This window comes from Ctenopharyngodon idella, chromosome 15 (genome assembly GCF_019924925.1).
Source record: "Ctenopharyngodon idella isolate HZGC_01 chromosome 15, HZGC01, whole genome shotgun sequence".
NCBI lineage: Eukaryota > Metazoa > Chordata > Actinopteri > Cypriniformes > Xenocyprididae > Ctenopharyngodon > Ctenopharyngodon idella.
Window position 1 is genome coordinate 37,997,700 of NC_067234.1, and position 25,235 is coordinate 38,022,934.

At 35.5% G+C, this 25,235-nt stretch overlaps 2 protein-coding genes across 21 annotated transcripts in view; both read right to left on the minus strand.

Annotated features, from left to right (window-relative positions):
* The window catches only part of LOC127495189 (gastrula zinc finger protein XlCGF7.1-like), a 288,096-nt gene that overhangs the window by 215,915 nt on the left and 46,946 nt on the right, over nucleotides 1–25,235 (minus strand). For 4 of the 11 annotated variants that reach the window (XR_007925079.1, XM_051861871.1, XM_051861862.1 and 1 more), the window contains exon 3: nucleotides 3,131–3,379. The exons of 2 other annotated variants lie outside the window; for them this stretch is intronic. Coding sequence is in view for 3 of the 9 variants with exons in the window: in XM_051861871.1 (XP_051717831.1) it covers nucleotides 3,131–3,215 (85 nt within the window). In the remaining 6 variants the exon portion in view is untranslated. Of the gene's footprint in view, nucleotides 1–1,030; nucleotides 1,185–2,357; nucleotides 2,830–3,130; nucleotides 3,380–9,494; nucleotides 10,136–25,235 lie in introns of those variants that run through there. 5 more of the 11 variants (XM_051861868.1, XM_051861870.1, XM_051861869.1 and 2 more) reach the window with 4 other exon arrangements.
* The window catches only part of LOC127495176 (gastrula zinc finger protein XlCGF8.2DB-like), a 43,992-nt gene continuing 30,835 nt past the window's right edge, over nucleotides 12,079–25,235 (minus strand). For 4 of the 10 annotated variants that reach the window (XM_051861839.1, XM_051861837.1, XM_051861836.1 and 1 more), the window contains one exon: nucleotides 12,079–13,612. In XM_051861839.1, the coding sequence (XP_051717799.1) occupies nucleotides 12,513–13,612 (1,100 nt within the window). In that variant the 3' untranslated portion in view covers nucleotides 12,079–12,512. Of the gene's footprint in view, nucleotides 13,613–13,861; nucleotides 14,078–19,615; nucleotides 21,279–23,706; nucleotides 23,921–24,867; nucleotides 24,986–25,235 lie in introns of those variants that run through there. The other 6 variants (XM_051861840.1, XM_051861833.1, XM_051861841.1 and 3 more) reach the window with 6 other exon arrangements.

Here is a 25,235-nt window from a genome sequence, read left to right on the forward strand (position 1 = left end):
TAACATTAAATATGTTTTAATATACTGCTCTCCAGTCAAGGTTGGAAATTTTAAGATATGCGGGCAAAAATGATCCTGAATAGTTTGACAATGTGACACTAGCTTATGGAAAAGCAGAAATACAGCGGTTACTCCTGAACACAAGCAGAGCTGCGCTTAAAAACACTATATTAGGCATCATACTGAGGAAAGAGAAAATGAAAATGCCATCAAAACTATTATGAAGAAAGTAATTTCCCTTCAGACATGCATTCAAATAAAAACTCTTCAGATCTGCACTAATCTTGTGAATGTCATTCTTGGTAATTCTTACTAATCAATTTTACTTTATAGATATCTGAAATCTGCATGCAAATGCACATATGCTAAGCCTCACACTAAAAATTGTATTAACTAATCCTACCTACGAAACTGTTGCCATCTGCCACTTAGTCTGAATTCTATAATAAAGGTCCTGTATGTTTGGGTCATCATATACTGCTTTGTAAAGAAGTTATTCAAAAATGTAGCTTTTTGTCCTATTCTATATCATAAAGTAGGATAATGTTGAGATGCGCATGTTGTGGGTTAAATTGTGTTTGCCTTCATTCCGAAACGAACATTTGCCATAATTTTAAAAGAACTATTTAGCAGAATATCACCATCACGGATCTCTTGCTAAACACTCCCACCTTGTGAACAATTACATTAATGACACGAGTAAACCTGCATCGACACAGAAGGCACAATCCATATAAAACGTAATGTATTATTAATACATGTTAGTACCAGTTAAACTTGTAATAACTTAATCTATAAAATCAGCCTTCAAATTTTTTTGACCGTTTTTGTCTTATTATTCTTGTCTGTAACGTGTTTATTTATTTTGTACTTCACATTTTTGGTGTATAATTTAATTGTTCTTCACTGCCGTCTTTTCAAAATTTATATTAAATAAAATCAGACTAACAGTTTTCGGTTCTCTAGTTATTGAACAAACACTCCAGTTGGTCCATTTTGCAAAATGATTCAATTAAAATCCCAGCGCTACCTGGCATGCTGGAGAGCTTTTACCACACATAAATGCATCCAGATGTTATTCAATAATTCCTTAAGTAGCTTTTCTCTACATGACAACAAAAGCAGCAGACTACAGTTGTTAGCAGTTAGCACTAGCATTATCAACAAGACGCGTTGGGGCGGGGCTCTGGAGTAAATTCAGTTTCTCGTCAGCAGATTCGACTAGGAGCGGGTACAGTTCACATAGCCCATCTGAAAACATAATTGTGACTAGAAATGTCTCTATTTATTTCTGCGCATGAGTCTTAAATAGGATTTAGTATAGCCAAAACGTATTTAGAGGTATCGTTTTAGTTAAGAAACACTTTCATTTAATGCTTCAGGTGTGTTGGACTATGCGGTGCTGCGAAGAGCCAGTTAGATTGTTTTTTTAATGATGCAAAAAATACAGTTTACATATTTATAAAACACAACATTTATAAACAATGCACACATTGTCAACAAAATACAGAGAAAAAAAATATTTTAAAAAAATGGATTGTTGTTGAACTTGCATTTGTGGATATAAAATTTGCAAAGAAAATAAATGTATTAAAGTAATTGGTCCTTGGCATAAAGTAGGTGGAAGAAAGGATTTATCTGTGCTGTTCTTATTAATATTTAACAAGAAAGGAGCCGTTTTTACTAAAGAATTGACAGAACTCTGAGAACCAGGGGATTTATTTGTTTTTAAACATTTAATTGCTTCATCAGTTTCTTTTAAATGTAATAGAATCATTGCAAAAAGCTTAATCAGTAATACTTAATTCATAATTAAAGTAGCTTTTATGAACATACCCTAGAAAATACATTACTGCTGTTCATCTTGAGAAAAAACAATGGCACTGACATATTTTAAGATATGCTTTCAGTTAAAACAGCTCAAACATGCATTTTAGTCTGGGATTAGCTTAAGCCTTGTCTGTGAAACTGGGAGATGATCTTTCACTTCATTATGTGTTTTCTGGTGCAGTTTAAAACTTTTCAGCCATGAAAAACTCTTTCCACAGAGAGAACACACATAAGGCCTCTCACCTGAATGAACTTTCAGGTGTCGCTTTAGATTTGATGATGAATTAAACTTTTTATCACACTGATCACAGTTATATGGTTTTTCTCCAGAGTGACAGAGCAGATGAATTCTCAAACATGTTGCATCGCTGAAACTCTTCTCACACTGAGTACAGCAGTACGGCTTCTCTCCAGTATGAACTCGCTCATGTGATTTCAGGTGTGGAGATTGAGTGAAACTCTTGTCACAATGTGAGCACTTGTAAGGTTTTTCTCCAGTATGAATTCTTTGGTGCTGTTTCAGAAACCTAGCTGTTGTAAAGCTCTTTCCACAGTCAAAGCACATATGATCTCTTGCTTCATTATGTGTTTTCTGGTGCAGTTTAAAACCATCCATCCTTGAAAAACTCTTTCCACAGAAAGAACACACATAAGGCTTCTCACCTGAATGAACTTTCAGGTGTGTTTTTAGATTTGATGCCGAAATAAAATCTTTACCACACTGATCACAGTTAAATGGTTTTTCTCCAGAGTGAATGCGCAGATGAAATTTGAGGCCTGATTGATAAGCAAAGGTCTTCCCACACCGGGTGCATGTATACGGTTTCTCTCCAGAGTGAATTCTTATGTGTATCTTAAGGTTTCCTTTGCGACTGAAACTCTTTCCACACTGAGAGCAGGTGTACGGCTTATTGTCTTTTGTTCTTTGAATTTCGATGTTATGCTTTTCCTCCTCTGCTTCATTCAGTTCATGTTTTTGCAGTTTCATTTCCATCCAGTCTAAAAAGAAAATATTATGTGGTTGAAATAAGTCCAAATAAACTCTTTAATTTAACAGACGAAAGCAACAGAGTATCAAGTATCAGATCTTTGATGTGCTAAAGGTTAGTTCTGTCATTTTCTTGTTAATCCATTTAAAATATGGATGACAACAGCTATTTAAGATTATGATCATTTAGTTGCATTTTATGTATCATTTATGTTGAATTGAAAAATCTGAAACCAAATCTGTTGAACTGAAGCTTTGATACCTTAATGTTTCTCAGCAGTCAACGATGAAGAATCAAGAATGGACACCAACCTATTTGTTCCTCAGTATCTTCATGTTTTATTCTGGATGGTTCTGGATCACTCATGTCTTCAATCTCCTCTTTAATAAACTCCATCTTTAACAGTCACACAGATTTCAGCTGCTACACCTGGAGTTTGTCCTTCTCTTGTAGGATGATGTGAATATTCCCAGTATTTATTGGTGAATTGTTGTGGGAGGAGCTTCACTGCAGGTGTGAACTGTGATCACTGTGTGATACTGACGCCCACAGGACCACATCTGGAAAAATTAAAAGATAAGTTACTGAATTGATGCTGGATTACTTTAAAGTGCCCCTGTTATGCTATTTTAACAGTTCTTAATTTTGTTTTGGAGTCTCCTGCTATAGGTTTAACACTTTAATCTTCTCATAATATACATTGCATATCACCTCATTTCTCAAAGAATCTGAAAACTGTTTGTTTGAAGTTTCTGCCTCTCTAAGCCCTCCTTTCTATAATCCAGCTCTGCTCTGATTGGTCAGATGGCCCAATCTGTTGTGATTAGTCTACCTCTTACAGTGCACATCGGAAACCAAACGGCCATTACCTGGAATTGCTCACGACTCGTTTCGGTAGTTCATAATCGATTCCTTCTTTTAAGAGATAATACCTTTATTTCGTTGTATAATATTAATGAATTGTAATATTCCTGCCTCCTTGTTTATTGTAGATGCCTTTTTGTTACACATATTTTGCCAATGTACTGAATATAATGCATTGTAAGGCTGCAAAAACTAATAATAAAATCGTTCATAGTCGATAATGAGAATCATCAACAACAAATGTTATTATCGATTAGTCGCGTCTGCCCACAGTGCATAGAAAACTTCTGCCAGTCGCATCAAATTACAGCACCGAATAACCTATTTCTATGGACAAACTGCATCTAAAAATAGTGGAGGAAACAGAATGAGCTGCTGCAGGGAAAGGTACGTAATCCAAGCTGCCCAAAACATGAGAATTCTTTATTTTAAACTTCAAGCACCTGACAGGACTTCAAACTTTACCGAATGAGCGCCGGCGCGCACATGTGCATCAAACAGACGGGACACATTAGAGAGGGAGATGATTAATATTCAGTGCATAAATATTAATTTTGTTGAAATATCTGTTGTTGGACGTTAAATTTAGATTTAAACATCAATGTGTAATTCAAGTATTTTATGAGAGTGGCAACTGTAATATAACTGCGTGTAATTGAATATAAATGTAAGATGTTTCTTACATTTACAGGATAAAGAAATAACAGCAACAGGTTATTTACTGTGTCCAGAGTGAATGTGTGTTCCTACAGAACATTCCTCTTATCTGTTAACACTGCATTTGTTTTTCTTTATTATCTTTATTATTATCTTCATTTTTTATGTAGGGATTTAAACTCCTTTTGCTTTATAGCTCTTTTGCACATAGCATAGATATAAATATATTCACTATCGGCAATATGTTTTCATAGCATTCAGTTGACACGTTTGTTTGAAGGACAGCATTGGGCAGGATGTAAAATAGTGTGTTTTGTCAATAAAATAAAAAAGGGCTTATCTGATTAATCGAAGAAATAATCACCCAACTAATCGATTATCAAGTCAAGTCAAGTCACCTTTATTTATATAGCGCTTTTTACAATGTAGATTGTGTCAAAGCAGCTTTACATTGATAACTGGTACATTGTTTGACTGCACAGCAGCTCTTAAAGAATAGTGTCAATGCAGGCAGATCAAAAGCACTGTTGAATATCAAAATGTCAAGTCAAGTGTCCCCAACTAAGCAAGCCAGAGGCGACAGCGGCAAGGAACCCAAACTCCATCAGGTGACATCAGGTGGCAGACAAGTGGCAAATTGGTGTTAAAATGGAGAAAAAAAACCTTGGGAGAAACCAGGCTTAGTCGGGGTGCCAGTTCTCCTCTGGCCAACAGTGCTTTGTTACAATTCAGGTTGCTATCATAAGTCCAATAGGATCGCAACATTAAAAGTATTTATTTCAGTTCCATCCAATTGAGGATCGTATTCATCACGCCGGTATGGACGGTTGTTGAGGAACTGTGTCGTGGCTGTCGTGTCGATGAGGCCTTCACAGGGGATGATCTAGTTGACTCAATCTCTGCTGATACTTCAGGGCTGCGTTGTGGTCGTGTCAAGGTGCAGGTCCTTGGTCTCACCTGGATACGGCCCGGATCCGGTTGACTACGGTGAACCTCGGGATAAACAGAAAGACTAATATTAGCGTAGATGCCATTCTTCTTCTGATGTAACGAGTACATCAGGTGTTATAGGAAGTGTTCCCGGTTCCGGCTGACCTAATTTATGCAGCCTAATAATCCTTTAACGGATTTGGAAATATAAATTGGTAATGTGTTATGTGTATGCCAGGTTAAAGAGATGCGTTTTTAGTCTAGATTTAAACTGACAGAGTGTGTCTGCTTCCCGAACAATGCTAGGAAGATTGTTCCAGAGTTTAGGTGCCAAATAGGAGAAGGATCTACCACCTGCAGTTGATTTTGATATTCTAGGTATTATCAGCTGGCCTGAATTCTGAGATCGCAATAGACGTGAAGGACTATAATGAATTAGGAGCTCGCTCAGGTACTGGGGAGCTAAACCATTTAGTGCTTTGTAAGTAATTAGCAAGATTTTAAAATCTATACGATGTTTAACAGGAAGCCAATGCAGTGTTGACAGAACTGGGCTAATATGGTCATACTTCCTGGTTCTAGTAAGAACTCTAGCTGCTGCATTTTGTACGAGCTGTAGTTTATTTATCAGGCGAGCAGAACAACCACCCAGTAGAGCGTTACAGTAATCTAGCCTTGAGGTCATGAACGCATGAACTAACTGTTCTGCATTTTTCATTGAGAGCATATGTCGTAGTTTAGATATATTTTTAAGATGGAAGAATGCGGTTTTACAGATGCTAGTAACATGGCCTTCAAATGAAAGATTGGTATCAAAGAGCACACCTAGGTTCCTAACTGACGACGAAGACTTAACAGAGCAGCCATCAAGTGTTAGACAATATTCTAGGTTATTACGTGAAGAAGTTTTTGGTCCAAAAATTAGAATCTCTGTTTTTTCTGAATTTAGTAGTAGGAAATTACTGGTCATCCAATTTTTTATATCAGCTATGCACTCCGTTAATTTTGTGAATTGGTAAGTTTCGTCAGGGCGCGAAGAAATATAGAGCTGAGTATCATCAGCGTAACAGTGAAAACTAACGCCATGCTTCCTAATGATATCTCCCAAGGGTAGCATGTACAGAGTGAACAGTAACGGTCCTAGTACTGAGCCTTGTGGTACTCCATATTGAACTTGTGATCGATATGACATGTATGACATGTATCAAAAGATCTTTTGATAAAAGATTATCAAAAGAATCGTTAGTTGCAGCCCTAATGCATTGCTTACAATGTTATTATTTCTTTTGTTTCTAATAAATGCCTTATACTGTGTTGGCAGAGATGTACAGTAATTGTTAGTTATGTGCATCTTGGAAACTTTGGGAAAAGTTACTGAGAGTTAATTTCTTAATATAATCGGCAGAGTCCGCACTACCTAGGCTTCCAAAGTAATTGATGCTAGCCATTTCCTCACTGTCGACACACCTAGCTAGCTGTCACACGTCTCATGTCTTGTACAGTATGTTTACAGTATCAATTTTCTTTCAAATGTGGTGGATTATGATGTAGCCTTGTCAAAAACATTTAGGATAGAAAGGCTCAACAACCAACAAAACCAGGTAAGTTCATAAATTCATAGGGTATGTCATGATTAGCAAAATTAGTTGGACAATTTAATTCGAGACCTGATGACTAACGTTATAACTAGAATTGCATGCACCTCCAAGTACTGTTTAAAAACGATATAATATTCTTTGTGGGGTTCATTAATGGTGATAAATAATTCGGCAGAACAGATGTTGTAAGCATCTCTTTTCTCAGCATTAATGACTTTTACCCCCTGTGAGGTGCATGTAGAACTCGCCATAACGGGACGTTCTAAAACGCTTAACGTGAAAACGCTTTACGTGAAAAATAGTATAATAAATGGCAAAAAGGCAAAAAAATGAACATTTAAACTGATGGTGGTTAAATTCCATCCACACACAGGACAGAATCTTAACGTGGCTTAATTTACTAAGACAGTGTTATTAAAAAATCTAACTTGGTGAACACCATACTAATGAAGCATACTATGTACAGAAAAGCAGATGAGCCCATAATATGAACGCAACACGTTTAATTAAGCATTATCCTCCCATAAAGAAAACACTTAACGTGGCTTAATGTACTAAGACAGTGACATTAAAAGACCAAACTTAGCAAACACCATACTAATAAAGCATACTATACAGAAATATTGGTTTGTGCAGAATTTGATCTTTTAAAGGGATAGTTCACCCAGAAATGAAAATTTGATGTTTACCTGCTTACCCTCAGGGCATCCAAGATGTAGGTGACTTTGTTTCTTCAGTAGAACACAAATGATGATTTTTAACTCCAACTGCTGCGGTCTGTCAGTCGTATAATGCTTGTCAATGGGAACTCTATCTATAAGAGTCAAAAAAACAAGCACAGACAAATCCAAATTAAACCCTGCGGCTCGTGACGACACATTGATGTCCTAAGACACGAAACGATCAGTTTGTGCGAGAAACCAAACAGTATTTATATCATTTTTTTACCTCTAATACACCACTATGTCCAACTGCCTTGTGCATCCGGTTGGTGAGGTCTGAACACGCTCTGACAATGGAAGTGATCTCTCGCACTCATTGAACTATAAGCGCGAGACATCAGTTCCATCATCAGAGCGCGTTTTTAGACCTCACCAACCGGATGCACAAGGCAGTTGGACATAGTGGTGTATTAGAGGTAAAAAAAAATGATATAAATACTGTTCGGTTTCTCGCACAAACTGATTGTTTCGTGTCTTAGGACATCAATGTGTCGTCACGAGCCGCAGGGTTTAATTTGGATTTGTCTGTGCATGTTTTTTTTTGACTCTTATAGATGGAGTTCCCATTGACAAGCATTATACGACTGACAGACCGCAACGGTTGGAGTTAAAAATCATCATTTGTGTTCTACTGAAGAAACAAAGTCATCTACATCTTGGATGCCCTGGGGGTAAGCAGATAAACATCAAATTTTCATTTTTGGGTGAACTATCCCTTTAATATCACTTAGTAGGCTACATTAAGCGACGTTAAGCTTTTCTTTATAACAGTTTTCTATGGGAGAAAAACGCTTAACGTGAAATTAAATGTGCTGCGTTCAAATTCTGGGCTCAACTGCTTTTCTGTACATAGTATGGTTTATTACTATGATGTCTACTGAGTTTGGTCTGTTAATATCACTGTCTTAGTACATTAAGCCACGTTAAGCGTTTTTCCGGCATAAGACTCCTTAGCGGTTTTGCCCCCCTGAATGCGCGCGATCCAGTATTTTTTGTATACAAGAAACCCGACATTTCGCACTGCCAGTAGGAACTAAATAGTGGCGTAACCCGCGCTTGATGTTGTGACTTTTATTTTGACGGCGTTGAGAACGCCAGAGCGCACACAGAGCTCCTATTCTCCATTTGTTTATGATCTGTTAAACAGTCCTGTCTAATACGTTATTAGATAAAACTGTTATACAAAGAAAGTAGACAGTACTTTCAAAAAAAAAAAAAAAAAAAAATTGCATTTGCCATGTGGTTGATGCCCAATGTTGAGAAGAAGTACATAATGTTTTGCTTGGTCCAAAGTCGCATTGGATTTTCTGATTAGCGTAAGGTTGAGAGGTCCATCTATCACTGTTTTCCATGTTTGTATAAGTTAGTTAGTTTGTGGAGTAAATGTATAGGCTATAAATTGTGTGTGTACATGGCTTTTTTAAAAATGGCGGGTGCCGGTTTTTCGCGTGCGTTTGGCCAATCAACATACGTTACTGGTAGTTCCTATAGTGCTGGGTCAGACCCTACTCTGAAGTAGGAGCTAATTTAGTTCTCCCAAAAGGAGTTCCTAGAACTAAAATCGTTCCTAGATCCTGTGGTGCGAACACGGCAAAATCCGGGTACTACAGACAATCTAGGAACTATGAAAAGGTCCTCCGGTGCGAAAGCCCCAAAAGACTGATGAGTTGATTGCCTCCTTGTATACTTATTTGTCATTTTATATTATATATATTTCACGTTTTTTTTTTTTTTTTTTTTGTGTGTGTGTGTGTATATACTTAGATTGTTATTCACTCTTGTCTTTTCAAAATGTATAATAAATAAAATCAGATGAGCAGTTTACGGTTCTCTGTCATTACTGAACAAACACTCCAGTTGGTCCATTTTGCAACATTATTTAATTAAATCCCAGCGCTACATACCTGACATGATGGAGAGCTTTTACCACACATGAATGCATCCAGATGTCATTTTTTAGTTCTTGAAGTAGCTTTTCTCTTCTTGAAAACAAAAGCAGGAGACTACAGTTAATAAAAGTAAGCAGTAAACACTAGCATTATCAACTACTGGGCAGCCAGAGATAGAGAGCGCGCTCTTTGAGTGACGTCATTTGTAATGGACCGGTCGCGCGCCTGTTATCAGTCAGAACATCAGTCTGTGAGAGTCAGTCAGGTAACCCTAGTAAAAAAGCAATATATTTAAAATACATTTATTGCATACTATGTATAGTTTAAATCTATTAACATATTTACTGACATATCCCTTTTAAATCGCCTATAATTAAACTTTATTTGGAGTACTACTTGTGCACAATGCACATTTCTTAATATTAAGCCTAAAATGTGTTTTAATGTCACTATTAGTAAGGACTGTATGATCTTTGAATAAATGCAAGATATTTAAAGTGTACTTGCAATAGTTCCACTTTAGCACAAAGTTGGACTTCTGCAATACTTCCGCACAATTAAAGTGCATTAAGTACAAAATTAGATGTTCCAATTTAGCAGACTTTAAGTATACCAGTTAAGTATACAATTGCAGAGTATTTTTATTAAGTACATAATATGTAAATGTATTTGTAGTATACTTGGCATGAAATAAACATATTTCAAATACAATTTAATATATTTATTTTTCACTAGGGAAGTCTCTGCAGTTCTCTGCGTTAAAGAGTGAAAATGTGCTGTACTGAGTGAAGTTTCGAGTTGGTATTAATTATAGAAGTGTCATAAAACCAGAACAAGTTTAATGTGTGCGTTTTTCTGCTAACAGTTCGATGTATTTTTGGAGTTTTTTAACACACATCTTTGTTTTATGTTGCCGCCTGCGCGCCAAATTAGAGGTTTTCCCTGAATTGCAGTTACTGTTAGGGAGGACGATACTTAACGTGTCTTTTCTTATACATCCTTCAGCTGAAAGATGGTGAATCTGAAGGTGTGTGTGTTGATTTTCTGTTCTCTGTCAATAAACTGCAGATGTGATCCCGAAGAGCCTGGTGTTGGTCGTTCATTTGAGGTGCTGGTGAAATTTTGACAACATTCACTTGTGTGTAATTTGATTTGTAATATTAAAGTTCAATGAAATTTATTATCCGAATCACTAGATTCTCTTGTTTAATCCTAAAGTTACTTTCTACACAAAACATTCATTTCAATGTAAAAATTATGGCTGACATTAATTGTTTAAATTAGTTTAAATGCATGATGATCACTGACTGTTTGGTTTAGTTTATATTGTTGGATAACAATCATAAGAGCTGTGGAAAAAAAAAGCAAATAATTTAGGGATATATGATACAAATGCACTAAGATCATAATCTTGTACAGCAGGTGTCATTCACATTATGACTAACAAGACAAAACTAACCTTTATCTCATCAAAGATCTGACACTTGATAGTCAGATACCTGATCTCACTTGTTTTCTGTTATTAAATCAGGGTTCACTCGACTTTCCTCCAAAGAGAACTGAGATAACATGTTTTATTTACCTTTTTTCACTCTGTAGTTTGAACTGAGTCATTAGCGATTATAACGTTACCTAGCTTGTTTGGTATAGCTTGTTTAATACCGTAGCTTGTGGGATAGTAAGTTACTGATATTTGGCTAATATTGTAGATCTACCGTTGTGTTGGGTTTTGCTCAGTATGATGTAAAGTGGGGGATCAGTGGGCTTGCTGCTGTTGAATATCTAAGTAAGAGACGTCCTTTGTCACAGACGAAGCATAAAATACTATGTGGAGGACGCAAGATAATTTAATAATTGTAGGCCCGGTTTCACAGACAGGGCTTAGCCTAAGCCAGGATTAGACCTTAGTTCAATTAGTATATCTAAGTGGCTTTTATAAACGTTCACAAGAAGAAAAAAAACATTACTGATGTGCATCTTGAGACAAAAAAAATGGCACTGACATATTTTAAGATCTGTCAGAACAAGTTGCTTTCAGTTAAAACAGCTCAAACATGCATTTTAGTCTGTGAAACCAGGGGATAATATGGCCACGTGGTGAACCTATGAACCTAACTCATATTTAAACAACTATCGCATATCCTTACAAGTACAATTTTGGCTGTATTATTTGTGTCTCCTTCAAAAATTGCTCAGAATTAGAAGTTAAAACATTTGATTAAATACTACAATGGACTAACACATAGCCTACATGACTTAAATGCACACATCAACAAAGATGTTGTCATTAAAATAATCATTTTATGTTTTATACAGAGCCTATGGACAGCAAACTGTCGCAAGTCAATATTCTTCCACCACCCCTAAGTGGACGAAATTTGTGAATTTACAAATGTCTATGAAAATAAAATATTAAATGTATATACTGAAATAAAAGTGACAGCTAAATGACAAGTCAGAAAGTTACAACTCAAAAACAACTTCCACAAAACTAATGTCACAGAACACAAGTTTATTTCACTATACATTTACTTTATCTGATTCTCAGTTTATTTAAAGTACTGGATCTGTAGATAACATTTTCTCACAAAATCACACATTGTCAGTAAAATGGTAGTTTTATTTGTTGTTATTGTACAGAGCTTATACAACTTATGTTGCAGAGAAATGTGTAGACTTTTAAATAAATCTGTTTATCAAATAACTGGTTTTTATGTAACTAAACACAAAAGAAAAAAAATCCATATTGAGTATAAAAACTCAAATTCAGAGAATTGTTTCATATATTGACAAATACCTGATTGTTGTTGTTTTTCTTACATCTTCTTTCTTCCAGTCCTAATTTTGGTATTTCTTCATGTAAGCGTTCAATCAAAGAATAATTCAATAATTTTCTTGTTCTCCAACATATAAAACACAAATCTTGTGGCATTTCACAGCAACACTAGTTTATTAGTTAACTAACTACACATTTACTTAATGTGAATCTCACATGATTTATTTGAAAGTTTTGGATCTGATGAAAACATTTGCTCACTGTGAACAATGCTTTTTAATATGTGTCAATAGAATATTTAATCGGGTGAAACTCTCTCCACACTGAGTACAGTAGTACGGCTTCTCTCCAGTATGAATTCGCTCATGTGATTTCAGAGTTCCCGACTGAGTGAAACTCTTGTCACAATATGAGCACTTGTAAGGTTTTTCTCCAGTATGAATTCTTTGGTGCCGATTCAGATTTTCAGCTCTAGTAAAGCTCTTCCCACAGTCACAACACACATGATCTCTCACTCCATTATGTGTTTTCTGGTGCAGTTTAAAATTGTTCAGCCTTGAAAAACTCTTTCCACAGAGAGAACACACATGAGGTCCCTCATCTGAATGAATTTTCAGGTGTCTTTTTAGATGTGACGATGAAATGAACTTTATACCACACTGATCACAGTTAAATGGCTTTTCTCCAGAGTGACGGAGCAGATGATTTTTGAAACCTGTTGCATCTTTGAAATTCGTCCCACACTGAGTACAGTGGTACGGCTTCTCTCCAGTATGAACTCGCTCATGTGATTTCAGGTGTGGAGACTGAGTGAAACTCTTGTCACAATATGAGCACTTGTAAGGTTTTTCTCCGGTATGAATTCTTTGATGCTGTTCCAGATGACTAGATGTAGTAAAGCTCTTCCCACAGTCAAAGCACATATAATCTCTCACTTCATTATGTGTTTTTTGGTGCAGTTTAAAGGTATTCAGCCATGAAAAACACTTTCCACAGAGAGAACACACATAAGGCTTCTCATCTGAATGAACTTTCAGGTGTTGTTTTAGATGTGATGATGAATTAAAATCTTTACCACACTGATCACACTTGAATGGTTTTTCTCCAGAGTGACGGAGCAGATGATAAGTGAGACCTGATCCAGAAGCAAAACACTTTCCACACTGAGTGCATGTGTACGGTTTCTCTCCAGTGTGAATTCTCATGTGTTTGCTAAGGTGTCCTTTATGTGTGAAACTTTTTCCACACTGAGTGCAGGTGTGCAGCTTTTTGGCTTTTGTTCTTTGAGTTTTAAAGTTACGATGTTCCTCCTCTACTTCATTCAGTTCTTGTCTTTCCTGTTTCACTTCCACCTGGTCTAAAATACACATCAAGTTAGAATCAGTTCAAGTGAACACTGATTTAATAGCAGAAAGCAAAAGAGATCAGGTATCCGATCTTCATGAGGCAAAGTTTTGTTCTGTCATTTACAAAATGTTTTTGACAACTGCTATATAAGGTTATGATCATTTAGGTGCATTTCTGTATCATTTATCATTAATATTCTGCTCAGTAATTCACATCTACCAAAGCAGTCAACAATATAGACTCAAGAATGGACACCAACCTGTTTGTATCTCAGTATCTTCCTGTTTTATTCTGGATGGTTCTGGATCACTCATGTCTTCAATCTCCTCTTTAATAAAGTCCATCTTTAACAGTCACACAGATTTCAGCTGCTACACCTGGAGTTTGTCCTTCTCTTGTAGGATGATGTGAATATTCCCAGTATTTATTGGTGAATTGTTGTGGGAGGAGCTTCACTGCAGGTGTGAACTGTGATCACTGTGTTTTTATTCAATCTGTATTTAAAAAGTACAGGGCCATCATGTTTAACAGAAAAAAACTGAAAAGCCAAAAGTTCCCTGTTTTCACCTCAATTATGACGTCTGAGATCTTCAGTAAATTTGCACATTAAACTTTTTTTGGTGTCAACAGGCTGAAACAAACTACAGCATCATCACCTTTGAAATTTCACTTCAGTTCTTGTCTTTGCTCTTTCATTTCCATCTAGTCTGAAATAAACATTAAGTAGTTAGAATCAGTTTAAGGAGGATAAATGTGAAAATTAATGTGAACCCTGATTTAATAACAGAAAACAAGAGATCATGTATCTGTCAAATATCAGATTTTCGATGAACCAAAGGATAGTTCAGTCATTCTCATTAATAGTCAAAATGTGGATGACAACTACTGTACAAGATTATGATCTAAGTGCATTTATGTCATATACCCCTAGATTTTCGTATTTTTCACACTTCTTATGATTGGTATCTAACAATATAAACTAAGCCAAACAGCCAGTGATCATCATGCATTTAAACTAATTAAAACATGTCAGCCATGTTTTTTTGTTTTGTTTTTTTTACATTGAAACTAATGCTTCGTGTAGAAAGTAACTATAGAATTAAACAAGAGTCTGGTGATTCGGATAATAAATTTTCATTGAATTTTCATTATACAAATCAAATTACACACCAGTAAATGTTGTCAAAAATGTTTCTCTATGTAAAACATACATGTTAACATGAAAATATAAGCTACACATATTTACCATAGTGATGGGACGGTTGATATCGGGGCTCCGATGCTCTGACGTAGTTTTCAAAGCACTATTGTATCACACACTGTACCAATACTTGTATCGAAATGACAATACCACGTGATTGATGACGTTTTAAGCTTCGAACATCACGCAGTATCGGAAGGTCGGGACAGCTGGTTTGAAAAAATTGCCGCTTTGCGACCCCACCTTATGCATGAAAGGGAAATGATTATCCCATCACTTCATTGCTCATCATTGTATGACTTCACATCGACTTTTTAAACAACATTTTATGTTGTGTGTGCACTTATTTGGGATTCAGTAAGTCAACTGTAACCTCAACACCAGACAGAAACTGAATGCAAGTCACTTTACTGCATTTAATCATGTTTTAAAGCTGGGGTCTCAGAGACCCAAACAGAACATAAGTGTTAAACGGCTCAAACTAAATATTTATTTAAAAACTATTCATGTCAATTATTAATTATGATCACATACTTGTATATTATATATTATTGATCAATATGTGAATCCGTTGACCAGGCTACACATGACACGGGTCTCATTGACACAAATTACTTTAGATTAGATAGAACTGTATTGATCCCAGATTGATTGCACTCTTGTATGTCACAGACTTAAGAAGCTTTTTTTGGTCATGTGCTTTTTCCTTTGCTCCGCGATGATTTGTTAGATATGGCTGAGAAAACAAGTCTGACCAACAGATGTCGCTAATGCGTATTGTGTTAAGCTTCGAGTAATGAACCATTTTTCCGCACAATTTGATGAAAGCCTCAAACGCTTCAGAAAGCCTCGGTTTCCACATCACTAATTTACCACAATAAACGATATTTCCACACAGTCAATCCAACAAAATTATATGTGGAGAAACTACAGGGAAAACCCCGCGCTCTAAATTTGGCGCGCAGGCGGCAACATAAAATAAAGACATGCGTTAATAAAACTCCAAAAATACATCGAACTGTTGGCAGAAAAGCGCATATATAAACTTGTTCCGGTTTTATGGCAGTTCTATAATTAATACCAAATCGAAAATTAAGTTAATTCAGCATATTTCCCTCATTCACGCAGAGCACAGGAGAGACATACCTGACTGACTCTGAAGAGCAGGCGCGCGACCGGTCCATTACAGATGACGTAATTCACAAAGCGAACTCAAAATATTATTTATAAACAAAAATACATATTTTCCCTCTGTCTTATATAACAAAATAAAGATGTTATACACATAAAGGAATATAAACAATTAATTGTTTAACACATAATTAATTGTTTCAGAATTTTTTCCGATTAAAACAAATAAAAGTTTGCTGGCACAGTTACCCAAAAACCTCTCCACACTACAAATCCTTTATATTTGTACACACTTGCAACTTACTGCAGCAGTTTTAATGGCATTTTAAACCATCTGCAAATCAACTCTATTTTTCAGTATGTTTAACATTTTACAGCTTCTATTATTTTGTAACTACAGCAAATGGCTCTTGTAAAATCAGGAAAAAAATATAGTAAACATTAGTAATTAAGTAAATCACATGAATATGTCTTATTCAAGCAAAGTAATTATCCATTAAGAAAAGATGCAAATAATTATTGACTGACTCTAAGCAAATAGGAACCAGTGTACAGGAAATACGCAGCAGTCATAACTTTGTTTTTGCTGAGTTTATTTCATTAATATTGAGTATTAATTGATGGTGTGTGTAATTTTCTCTGCCAACTAAACTTCCAAAGCAAAGTCATTGTGCGTTCTCTCCGCTCTGTTCAGTTCGTCCCGCAGCTTTCCCACAAAGATTTTGAGAGTTGACCAGCTAAACAAAACAGGCCTAAGAAGTAGACTAATAGACAGTGTATAGAAGATGCAAAGTTCATATTTATGAAATAAACATATTTAATAGCCTAGCCCATTTCTCTTACATGCATAGTTATAGCCATAAGAGAATTTGTTTACACAAATACTACATTAACAAACATTATAAACACTATTAACATGTAGGCTATGCGTATATTTCCCCTCACTCCATGACTTTAAATGAATGGTATTCAGGAAAAAAAAAATACAAGTATGTATAATAAAAAATACACATAGTAGCCTAAAAATAGCCTATATATGGTGTAATTCATTACAAGCATTTATTTTAAAGCCAAGCCTAAACTTATTTATTTGAATCGACCCTGAAACTGCACCAACATTGGGCTCATGCATCTCTCATTTGGTCCAAAGTTTCCATATTTGTGAACATTTGGATGATAAATTATTAACGTAAAGAAGGCTCATACTTCAGTCGGGTCCCAATACACACGTAAATCAGCATCTTCACATACAGAGAAATGAGTCTGGAATAACAGCAAGTGACCGGCACTGCCTTTATATTGTACAACAGACAAATTAAATTGAGTTTGGTTGACTGTATTTTATTTTGATAATGAACAGGCTGCGATGTCAAGTTAGCAATGCCAGAACTTACGCTGTGTGAGCGCGAGGCGCCGGCGCGATCACTTGGTCACTCAGCAGGGGAAATAACTTAAGCTAATACTCTTTATAGTCATACAGATAATAGTAGGACATAATTCAAAATGGTAAAATATCTTTTTTATTTGTGTACATTCAAAATGATTACAAACTGTACTACAACAGAATGCGCTGCTTTAGCGTGTCTCGGTCTCCTTGAAATATCTTTCTGGCACACGCCGTAAACATGAACCAAATCAGCGAATTCTTGACACGCCTACTTGTAAAAGTCTACATTTAGATTATTTGATGTTAAATGCAATATATAAGCCTATGTAAGTCACTGATGATCACATGATTAAAAACGTGACTTATGTAGGCTATAGCAAATTGGCACTTTGAGAACCGCTGGTCTACAAAGAAGAAAGCCCTGTCTAGGTCGTGCCCCAGTACAGGTTGTGTTGAGCCTTTAGTTCGTCTGGTTGTTTGATGAGAAAAAGATTAAATGTAGTTACAATCAGTGATGGGAATAACGGCGTTATAAATAAACAGCGTTAATAACGGCGTTACTTTTTTCAGTAACAAGTAATCAAACAAATTACTGTTTCCCCGTTACAATGCCGTTACCGTTACTGACAATAAAATGCGGCGTTACTACAATTGAGCTCACTGAATTGGTTTTCATTCGAGTAGGCTCTTTCTCAGCCAAAGGACCTGCAAAGTTTTTTCTCTGGTGTGTGTGTTGGGGTGGGACACATTAGCTAACTGATGATGATTGGTGTGTGACTACAGATGATAGACCTGCAAAACATTTTGTTGTAAAGAAATAGTACAGGTTAGTCATACACAAATACAAATTTAAACTGATAATAATGTACGATGCGCTGTGCTCTGGATCGAAAATATGTGAAATAGGTTTTTTCTAGTCGACCAGTAGTTGTTCTTTTAAGCCATTATTTGACTAATCACATTTATATTAATTTAATTTCTTAAATACTGGAGAGAATAAACAATTATAATGAACGTTTTACAGCACTCAAGCGCAACATAAAGCTAATTGTCATAAAGAACCGGCAAAAGTAATGATTATGAATGTGACAAAAAACAGCAAGGAGATATTTTAATTGTTTATTAATAAACTAATGTTTTCTGAATCAATGTCGGCTGCAAAGATGAATTTGACATTGCTGACTTTCATCATCTCCGCAGTGGACGCGCCTAGAATGCACATTTCATTCGGATTACGTAATCAGAGAGTAGCCTATTTCTTTTCGTTTTGAATTATTTTGTTTAAAAGAAGACATTTCAAGCTTTCTATAGATATATTTCTCATATCTGTGAGGCAAGCAGCCGCTGAGTTTTGGTTCATTTTCCTATAAGAAGCGCTCCAGTTCACGTGCAAGTGATCGCGCCGGCGCCTCCATGTCATGATTATATTGTCTGCTATATTTGCTACTTATTTATTAAATCCAGGTTGATTGATGAAACATTGATTAAAATTAAGATACAATTCTTCCAAAGTCCATGAGTCGAGTCGGATCAAGCATAATTTATTTTTAGACTTATTTGTTGGCCTGTGCAATAAATATTAAAAGTTCTAAACCATCTACTGTGTTTTACTGTTTCCACTACAGTAATGATATTTACAATAATATATTGAATTTTATAGGTGTCTCTCACATTGTCCCACAACAACATTAAATTTAGTGTAGATTAGTGTACGTTTTATAATAATAGTTTTTTGTATTTAGTGTCTATTTCATTCATTTAACTTATTTAATACTGGGGGCATCCAAGTTATTTGACATATTTGGGAGAAAAAAAAAAGTAATGCAATAGTTACTTTCCCTGGTAGTTAGTTACTTTTTTAATGATGTAACTCAGTGACCGAGGAGTAACTAGTAACTATAATTACTTTTAAGTAACGTGCCCAACACTGGTTGCAATAAATGCGTTAAGAATCCGTACTGCAGACTATTATTCTTAGAACATTTTAAGTTTTAGAACATTTATTATACAGAGACTATGGATGGAAATTTGTCAAGTCAACAATATTCTTTAACAAACCTAAAGTGAACTTGAGAAATTTGTAAATTTATAAATAAATGTCTTATGATTTTTTTTAATGTATATATTGAAATGAAAGTGAAAGCTAAATGACAAGTCAGAAAGTTACAACTCAAAAACAACTTCCACAAAACTAATGTCACAAGTTTTTTTTTCACTATACATTTCCTTTATCTGATTCTCAGTTTATTTAAAGTACTGGATCTGTAGGTAACTTTTGCTCACAAAATCATTCATTGACAGTAAAATGGTAATTTTATTTGTTGTTATTGTACAATGCTTATACAACTTTTATGTTGCAGAGAAATGTGTAGACTTTTAAATAAATCTGTTTATGAAACAACATATATAACATTTATATAACTAAACAAACAAAAGTGAGAGAAAAAAAAAAACCTCCATATTAAATCTAAAAACTCAAATTGAGGGAACTGTTTCATATATTGACAAATGACTGATTATTGTTGTTTTTCCAGTCTCCTATAATTTTGATATTTCTTTGAGTAAGCTTTCAATCAAAGAAAAACATCAATAATTTTCTTGTTCTCCAACATATAAAACACAAATTTTGTGGCATTTTACAGCAACACTAGTTTATTAGTTAACTAACTACAAATTTACTTTATGTGAATCTCACATGATTTACTTGAACATTTTGGATCTTAAGAAAACATTTGCTCACAGTGACACAGAACAATGCTTTTTAATAAGAGACTAGATAATGTGATTAGGTGAAACTCTTTCCACACCAAGTACGATGGTATGGCTTCTCTCCAGTATGAACTCGCTCATGTGATTGACAAAATGAGCACTTGTAAGGTTTTTCTCCAGTATGAATTTGTTGGTGCTCTAGTAAAGCTCTTCCCACAGTCAAAGCATATGATCTCTCACTTCATCATGTGTTTTCTGGTGCAGTTTAAAATTATTCAGCCTTGAAAAACTCTTTCCACAGAAAGAACACACATAAGGCTTCTCACCTGAATGAGCTTTCAGGTGTTTTTTTAGTTGTGTTGACGTAATAAACTTTTTACCACACTGATCAGTTAAATGGCTTTTCTCCACAGTGACTGAGCAGATGATAATTGAGATCAGTTAAATATGTGAAACTCATTCCACACTGAGTGCATGTATACGTTTTCTCTCCAGTGTGAATATTTAAGTGTGTTTTAAGTTGTCCTTTTTGTGTGAAACATTTTCCACACTGAGTGCATGTATACGGTTTCTCTCCAGTGTGAATTCTCATGTGTTTGTTAAGGTCTCCTTTTTCTGTGAAACTCTTTCCACACTGAGTGCACATATACGGCTTTTCTCCAGTGTGAATTCTCATGTGATTGTTAAGAGTTCCTTTTTCTCTGAAACTCTTTCCACAATGAGTGCACGTATACGGTTTCTCTCCGGTGTGAATTCTCAAGTGATTGTTAAGGGTTCCTTTTTCTGTGAAACTTTTTCCACACTGAGTGCATGTAAACGGTTTCTCTCCAGTGTGAATTCTCATGTGATTGTTAAGGTCTCCTTTTTCTTTGAAACTCTTTCCACACTGAGTGCATGTATGCGGTTTCTCTCCAGTGTGAATTTTTAAGTGTGTTTTAAGGTTTGCTTTTTGTGTGAAACCTTTTCCACACTGAGTGCATGTATACGGTTTCTCTCCGGTGTGAAATCTCATGTGTGTCGTAAGGTGTCCTTTTTGTCTGAAACTCTTTCCACACTGAGTGCATGTATACGGTTTCTCTCCAGTGTGAAATCTCATGTGTATTGTAAGGAATCCTTTTCTTGTGAAACTCTTTCCACATTGAGTGCAGGTTTTCAGCTTTTTGGCTTTGCTTCTTTGAGTTTTAAAGTTATGATGTTCCTCCTCCACTTCATTCAGTTCTTCTCTTTCCTGTTTTACTTCCACCTGGTCTAAAACATACAGAGTTAGAATCAGTTCAAGTGAACCTTGATTTAATAGCAGAAAGTAGGGATGGTAAAGATTCACGGATTCACATCAGTGCATTGGCATAAAAGTTAACGATGTGATGCATTGATTTAAAAAGTGTGCATCGGATACAAGTTGGCATTTGTATCGTGATGCATCGTTTCTAACATATTTGCATCTGTAAAAAAAGATTTATTAAATCTAAATCAAATAGCGATATGGACTAGTGTCTGTGAATATTAAACCGCAAGAATACTATTTGAATATGAATCCTGCAAGTTCTGCATATGAATGAATGGCGCAGACGCACAAATACGTTTACAACACATACTGAAGCAGCATGTGTGGTGCTCGCAGTGTTTTGTCAGCGTCTGTCATCTGACTATATGACGACACAAACTTCATCTGCAGAGCTGCTCTGAGAGTCATGAGCATTTTACCGTTTAATTGAGAAAACCTATTGTCATATCATATACACACACAAAAACTTCGAGATCTTCACAGCAACCCATCAAAATAAAAGTATGGTTTAACTTGTGACCAGGGCTTAAAAACGGAAAAAAAAAATTCAATCATTTCACTCCGAGCAGAATCAGTATTTTAAAGTTTCTGTTCCTGCGTTCCTTCTGTATTATTAACATTCCGAAACCAGTTTAATGAGAAAAAATAATGGTTAATACCTTTGTTTTTTTTACCTTTTTTTTTTGCATGTAGCCTAAATAACAATAATAATAATACGTACAGCATTTTATTTATTAAAAAACAAAGTCTTGTATTTGCCGTCTTAGCCAATAGGCCTACAATTATCTTTTATAACAGATTCTGTCCAAATGTACCTATTAAACGAAATGAAAAACTATCAACGGTTTATAAATTAAAGTATTTTTTCAAGATATTTTAAAATGTTTGCTGCATGGTTAAAAATACTGACGCTATTCCTAAGAGGAAAAAAGATAAGTTGCGTATAGGCTACGTCACATTTTATTATTACATTCAGAAATAATGTAAATTGCCGGTAAATAAAGTAATAAATGTTTACAAATAGCCTAGCCAATATAGCTTTGTTTATAATGTTTGTAAACATAAATTATGAACAAAACTGATCTATTTTACTTCCCCTCATGCACTCCACAACAAAACCTCTAAAGTTAAAGGTGCAATATGTAAGATTTCTGTCTGCTAGAGGTCGCTAGAGGCCTATTCAAAACAAATTCGTAGCTTGATGACGGCAAGTTTGAGCGCGGAATCTTGGGACATGTGGTCTTCACCTCAACTGCCAGTGGAAACAATCGGGATAGGACTCAGGAAGAAATCATGTTCATGGATGTGATTATTAACGTTACTATAGTATGAAGCAGAGCAGGACTGAGTGTTGTGGGAGCTGAACGAGGCCGCTGGAGCGATTGCGCAACACACGCCTCACGAGCAGCGCAACTTTTATTATGCCACAGTCGCCGGCGCCACTTCCGCTTTTCCGGTCATGAGTATGAGGTAACACAGCTCTGTTTATCATATTAGATACATTTGAGAGTGTTGAAAATTATGTTATAACATTACTCTGTGCGTTCGCTCGGCTGCTGCTTTGAGACACTTGTTTGAGACACACTGCAGTAAGATAGATCAATTTTAGAATATCATATTAAATGCTGGATGGCTTGTGTTGATAAATGGCATGCAATTAACTTTATAACCTATTGTATAATGGAGAAAATTCTGTATTACTTGTCAGATGGCATTCTGGATTTTGGCGTCTGCTTGTACGGTGGCTCTGAATTGTCAAAACGTCTCTCAAAATGCGTGCCACGGATGCGAAAAACGCAGAAAGTCGAACCTGATCTGAATTTTTTTTATGACGGACGAAAGTTTCGGAGGCAGTGTGTAAACGTGATTGACACAACGTGAGGTCGTATTTATTTTTTAACGTGCGAACATTTCGGATGCGAATTTCGGACTCAGTGTGCAAAGACCTTAAGACTAAACGTGTTGAGCTATTTAACAACAATTAGCTTTCTGTCTATAAACGTAACCAAACAGTTGTTCCCTTGCCTATTAAAACGTGATATATTAAAGCGTCTTTGGTGTTTCCATGGTTTCTACAAAATAAAACCGGAAACCGAGGGTAACGCGGGTATGACGCCATTGACAGGCGACTCCTCACACGTCCCGGAGCCTTGGTTACAATTGCAATTTTCTCACAATTTAAAAATAGTTTGGGATATTTGGGATATTGTACTCAACTGAACAAAATATATAACACTGGCCTAGTGTAAAGGTAAAATGTATTTGACAACTGCTGTATACAAGGTTATGATCATTTAGATGTATTTCTTTATCATTTATCATCCATATACTGATTATTAATTCACATCTACCAAAACAGTCAACAATGTAGAATCAAGAATGGACACCAACCTATTTGTTCCTCAGTTTCTTCATCTTTTATTCCGGATGGTTCTGAAATACTCATGTCTTCAATCTCCTCTTTAATAAACTCCATCTTTAACCGTCACACAGATTTCAGCTGCTACACCTGGAGTTTTTGTTCAATCTGCATTTAAAAGTACAGCATCATCACCTTTGAAATTTCACTTCAGTTCTTGTCTTTTCTCTTTCACTTCCATCTGGTCTGAAATAAACACATGAAGTTGTTAGAATCATGGGCTTAAATGTCATCTAACAGTTGGGAGGACAATAAACAAAATTCCTCAAGAGCAATTTTTGAAGGGGACACAAATACAGCCAAAATTGTACTTGTAAGGATATGTGTAACACAAAGCGAAAAGTTGTTTAAATATGAGTTAGGTTCATAGATTCACCTCGTGACCATGTTATAATTACTAAATTATCTTGCATCCTCCATATAGTAGTTATTTTATGCTTCGTCTGTAACAGAGGACGTCTCTTACTTAGATATTCAACAGCAGCAAGCCCACTGATCCCCCACTTAACATCATATTGAGCAAAACCACAACGGTAGATCTACAATATTAGCCGACTATCAGTGACTTACTATCCCACAAGCTACGGTATTAAACAAGCTATACCAAACAAGCTAGGTAACGTTATAATCGCTAATGACTCGGTTCAAACTACAGAGTGAAAAAAGGTAAATAAAACATGTTATCTCAGTTCTCTTTGGAGAAAAGTCAAGTGAACCCTGATTTAATAACAGAAAACAAGTGAGATCAGGTATCTGACTATCAAGTGTCAGATCTTTGATGAGATAAAGGTTAATTCTGTCATTCTCTTGTTAATACAGTCAAAATGTGGATGACAACTGCTGTACAAGATTATGATCAAAGTGCATTCATATCATATAAATTATTTGCTTATTTTTCACAACTAACCAAACAGTCAGTAATCATCATGCATTTAAAACTAATTAAAACAATTCATAAATATGTCAGCCATTATTATTATATATATATTTTTTTACATTGAAATTAATATGTTATGTAGAAAATAACTGTAGAATTAAAAGATAATGGTGATTCGGATAATACATTTTCATTTAACTTTCAATTTACAAATCAAATTACACACCAGTGAATGCTGTCAAAAAAAATATCTTACATGTAGCGGATTTTACCAGCACTTCCAGTGAACACCAGGCTCTTCGGGATCACATCTGCAGTTTACTGACAGAGGACAGAAAATCAACACACACACCTTCAGATTCACCATCTTTCATCTGAAGGGTGTATGAGAAAAGACACGTTAAATATCGTCCTCCCTAACAGTAACTGCAATTCATCGAATACACAGGTCACAGATATGGCTATAAACATACATTTTAACATCAAAATGAAAGCTACACTAAACGACATGTCCACAGACTCAATCCAGCAAAATTATATGTGGGAATTAACAGGGAAAACGCAGCGCTCCAAAAATACATCGAACTGATGATTCGCACACATAAACTTGTTCCGTGTTTATAG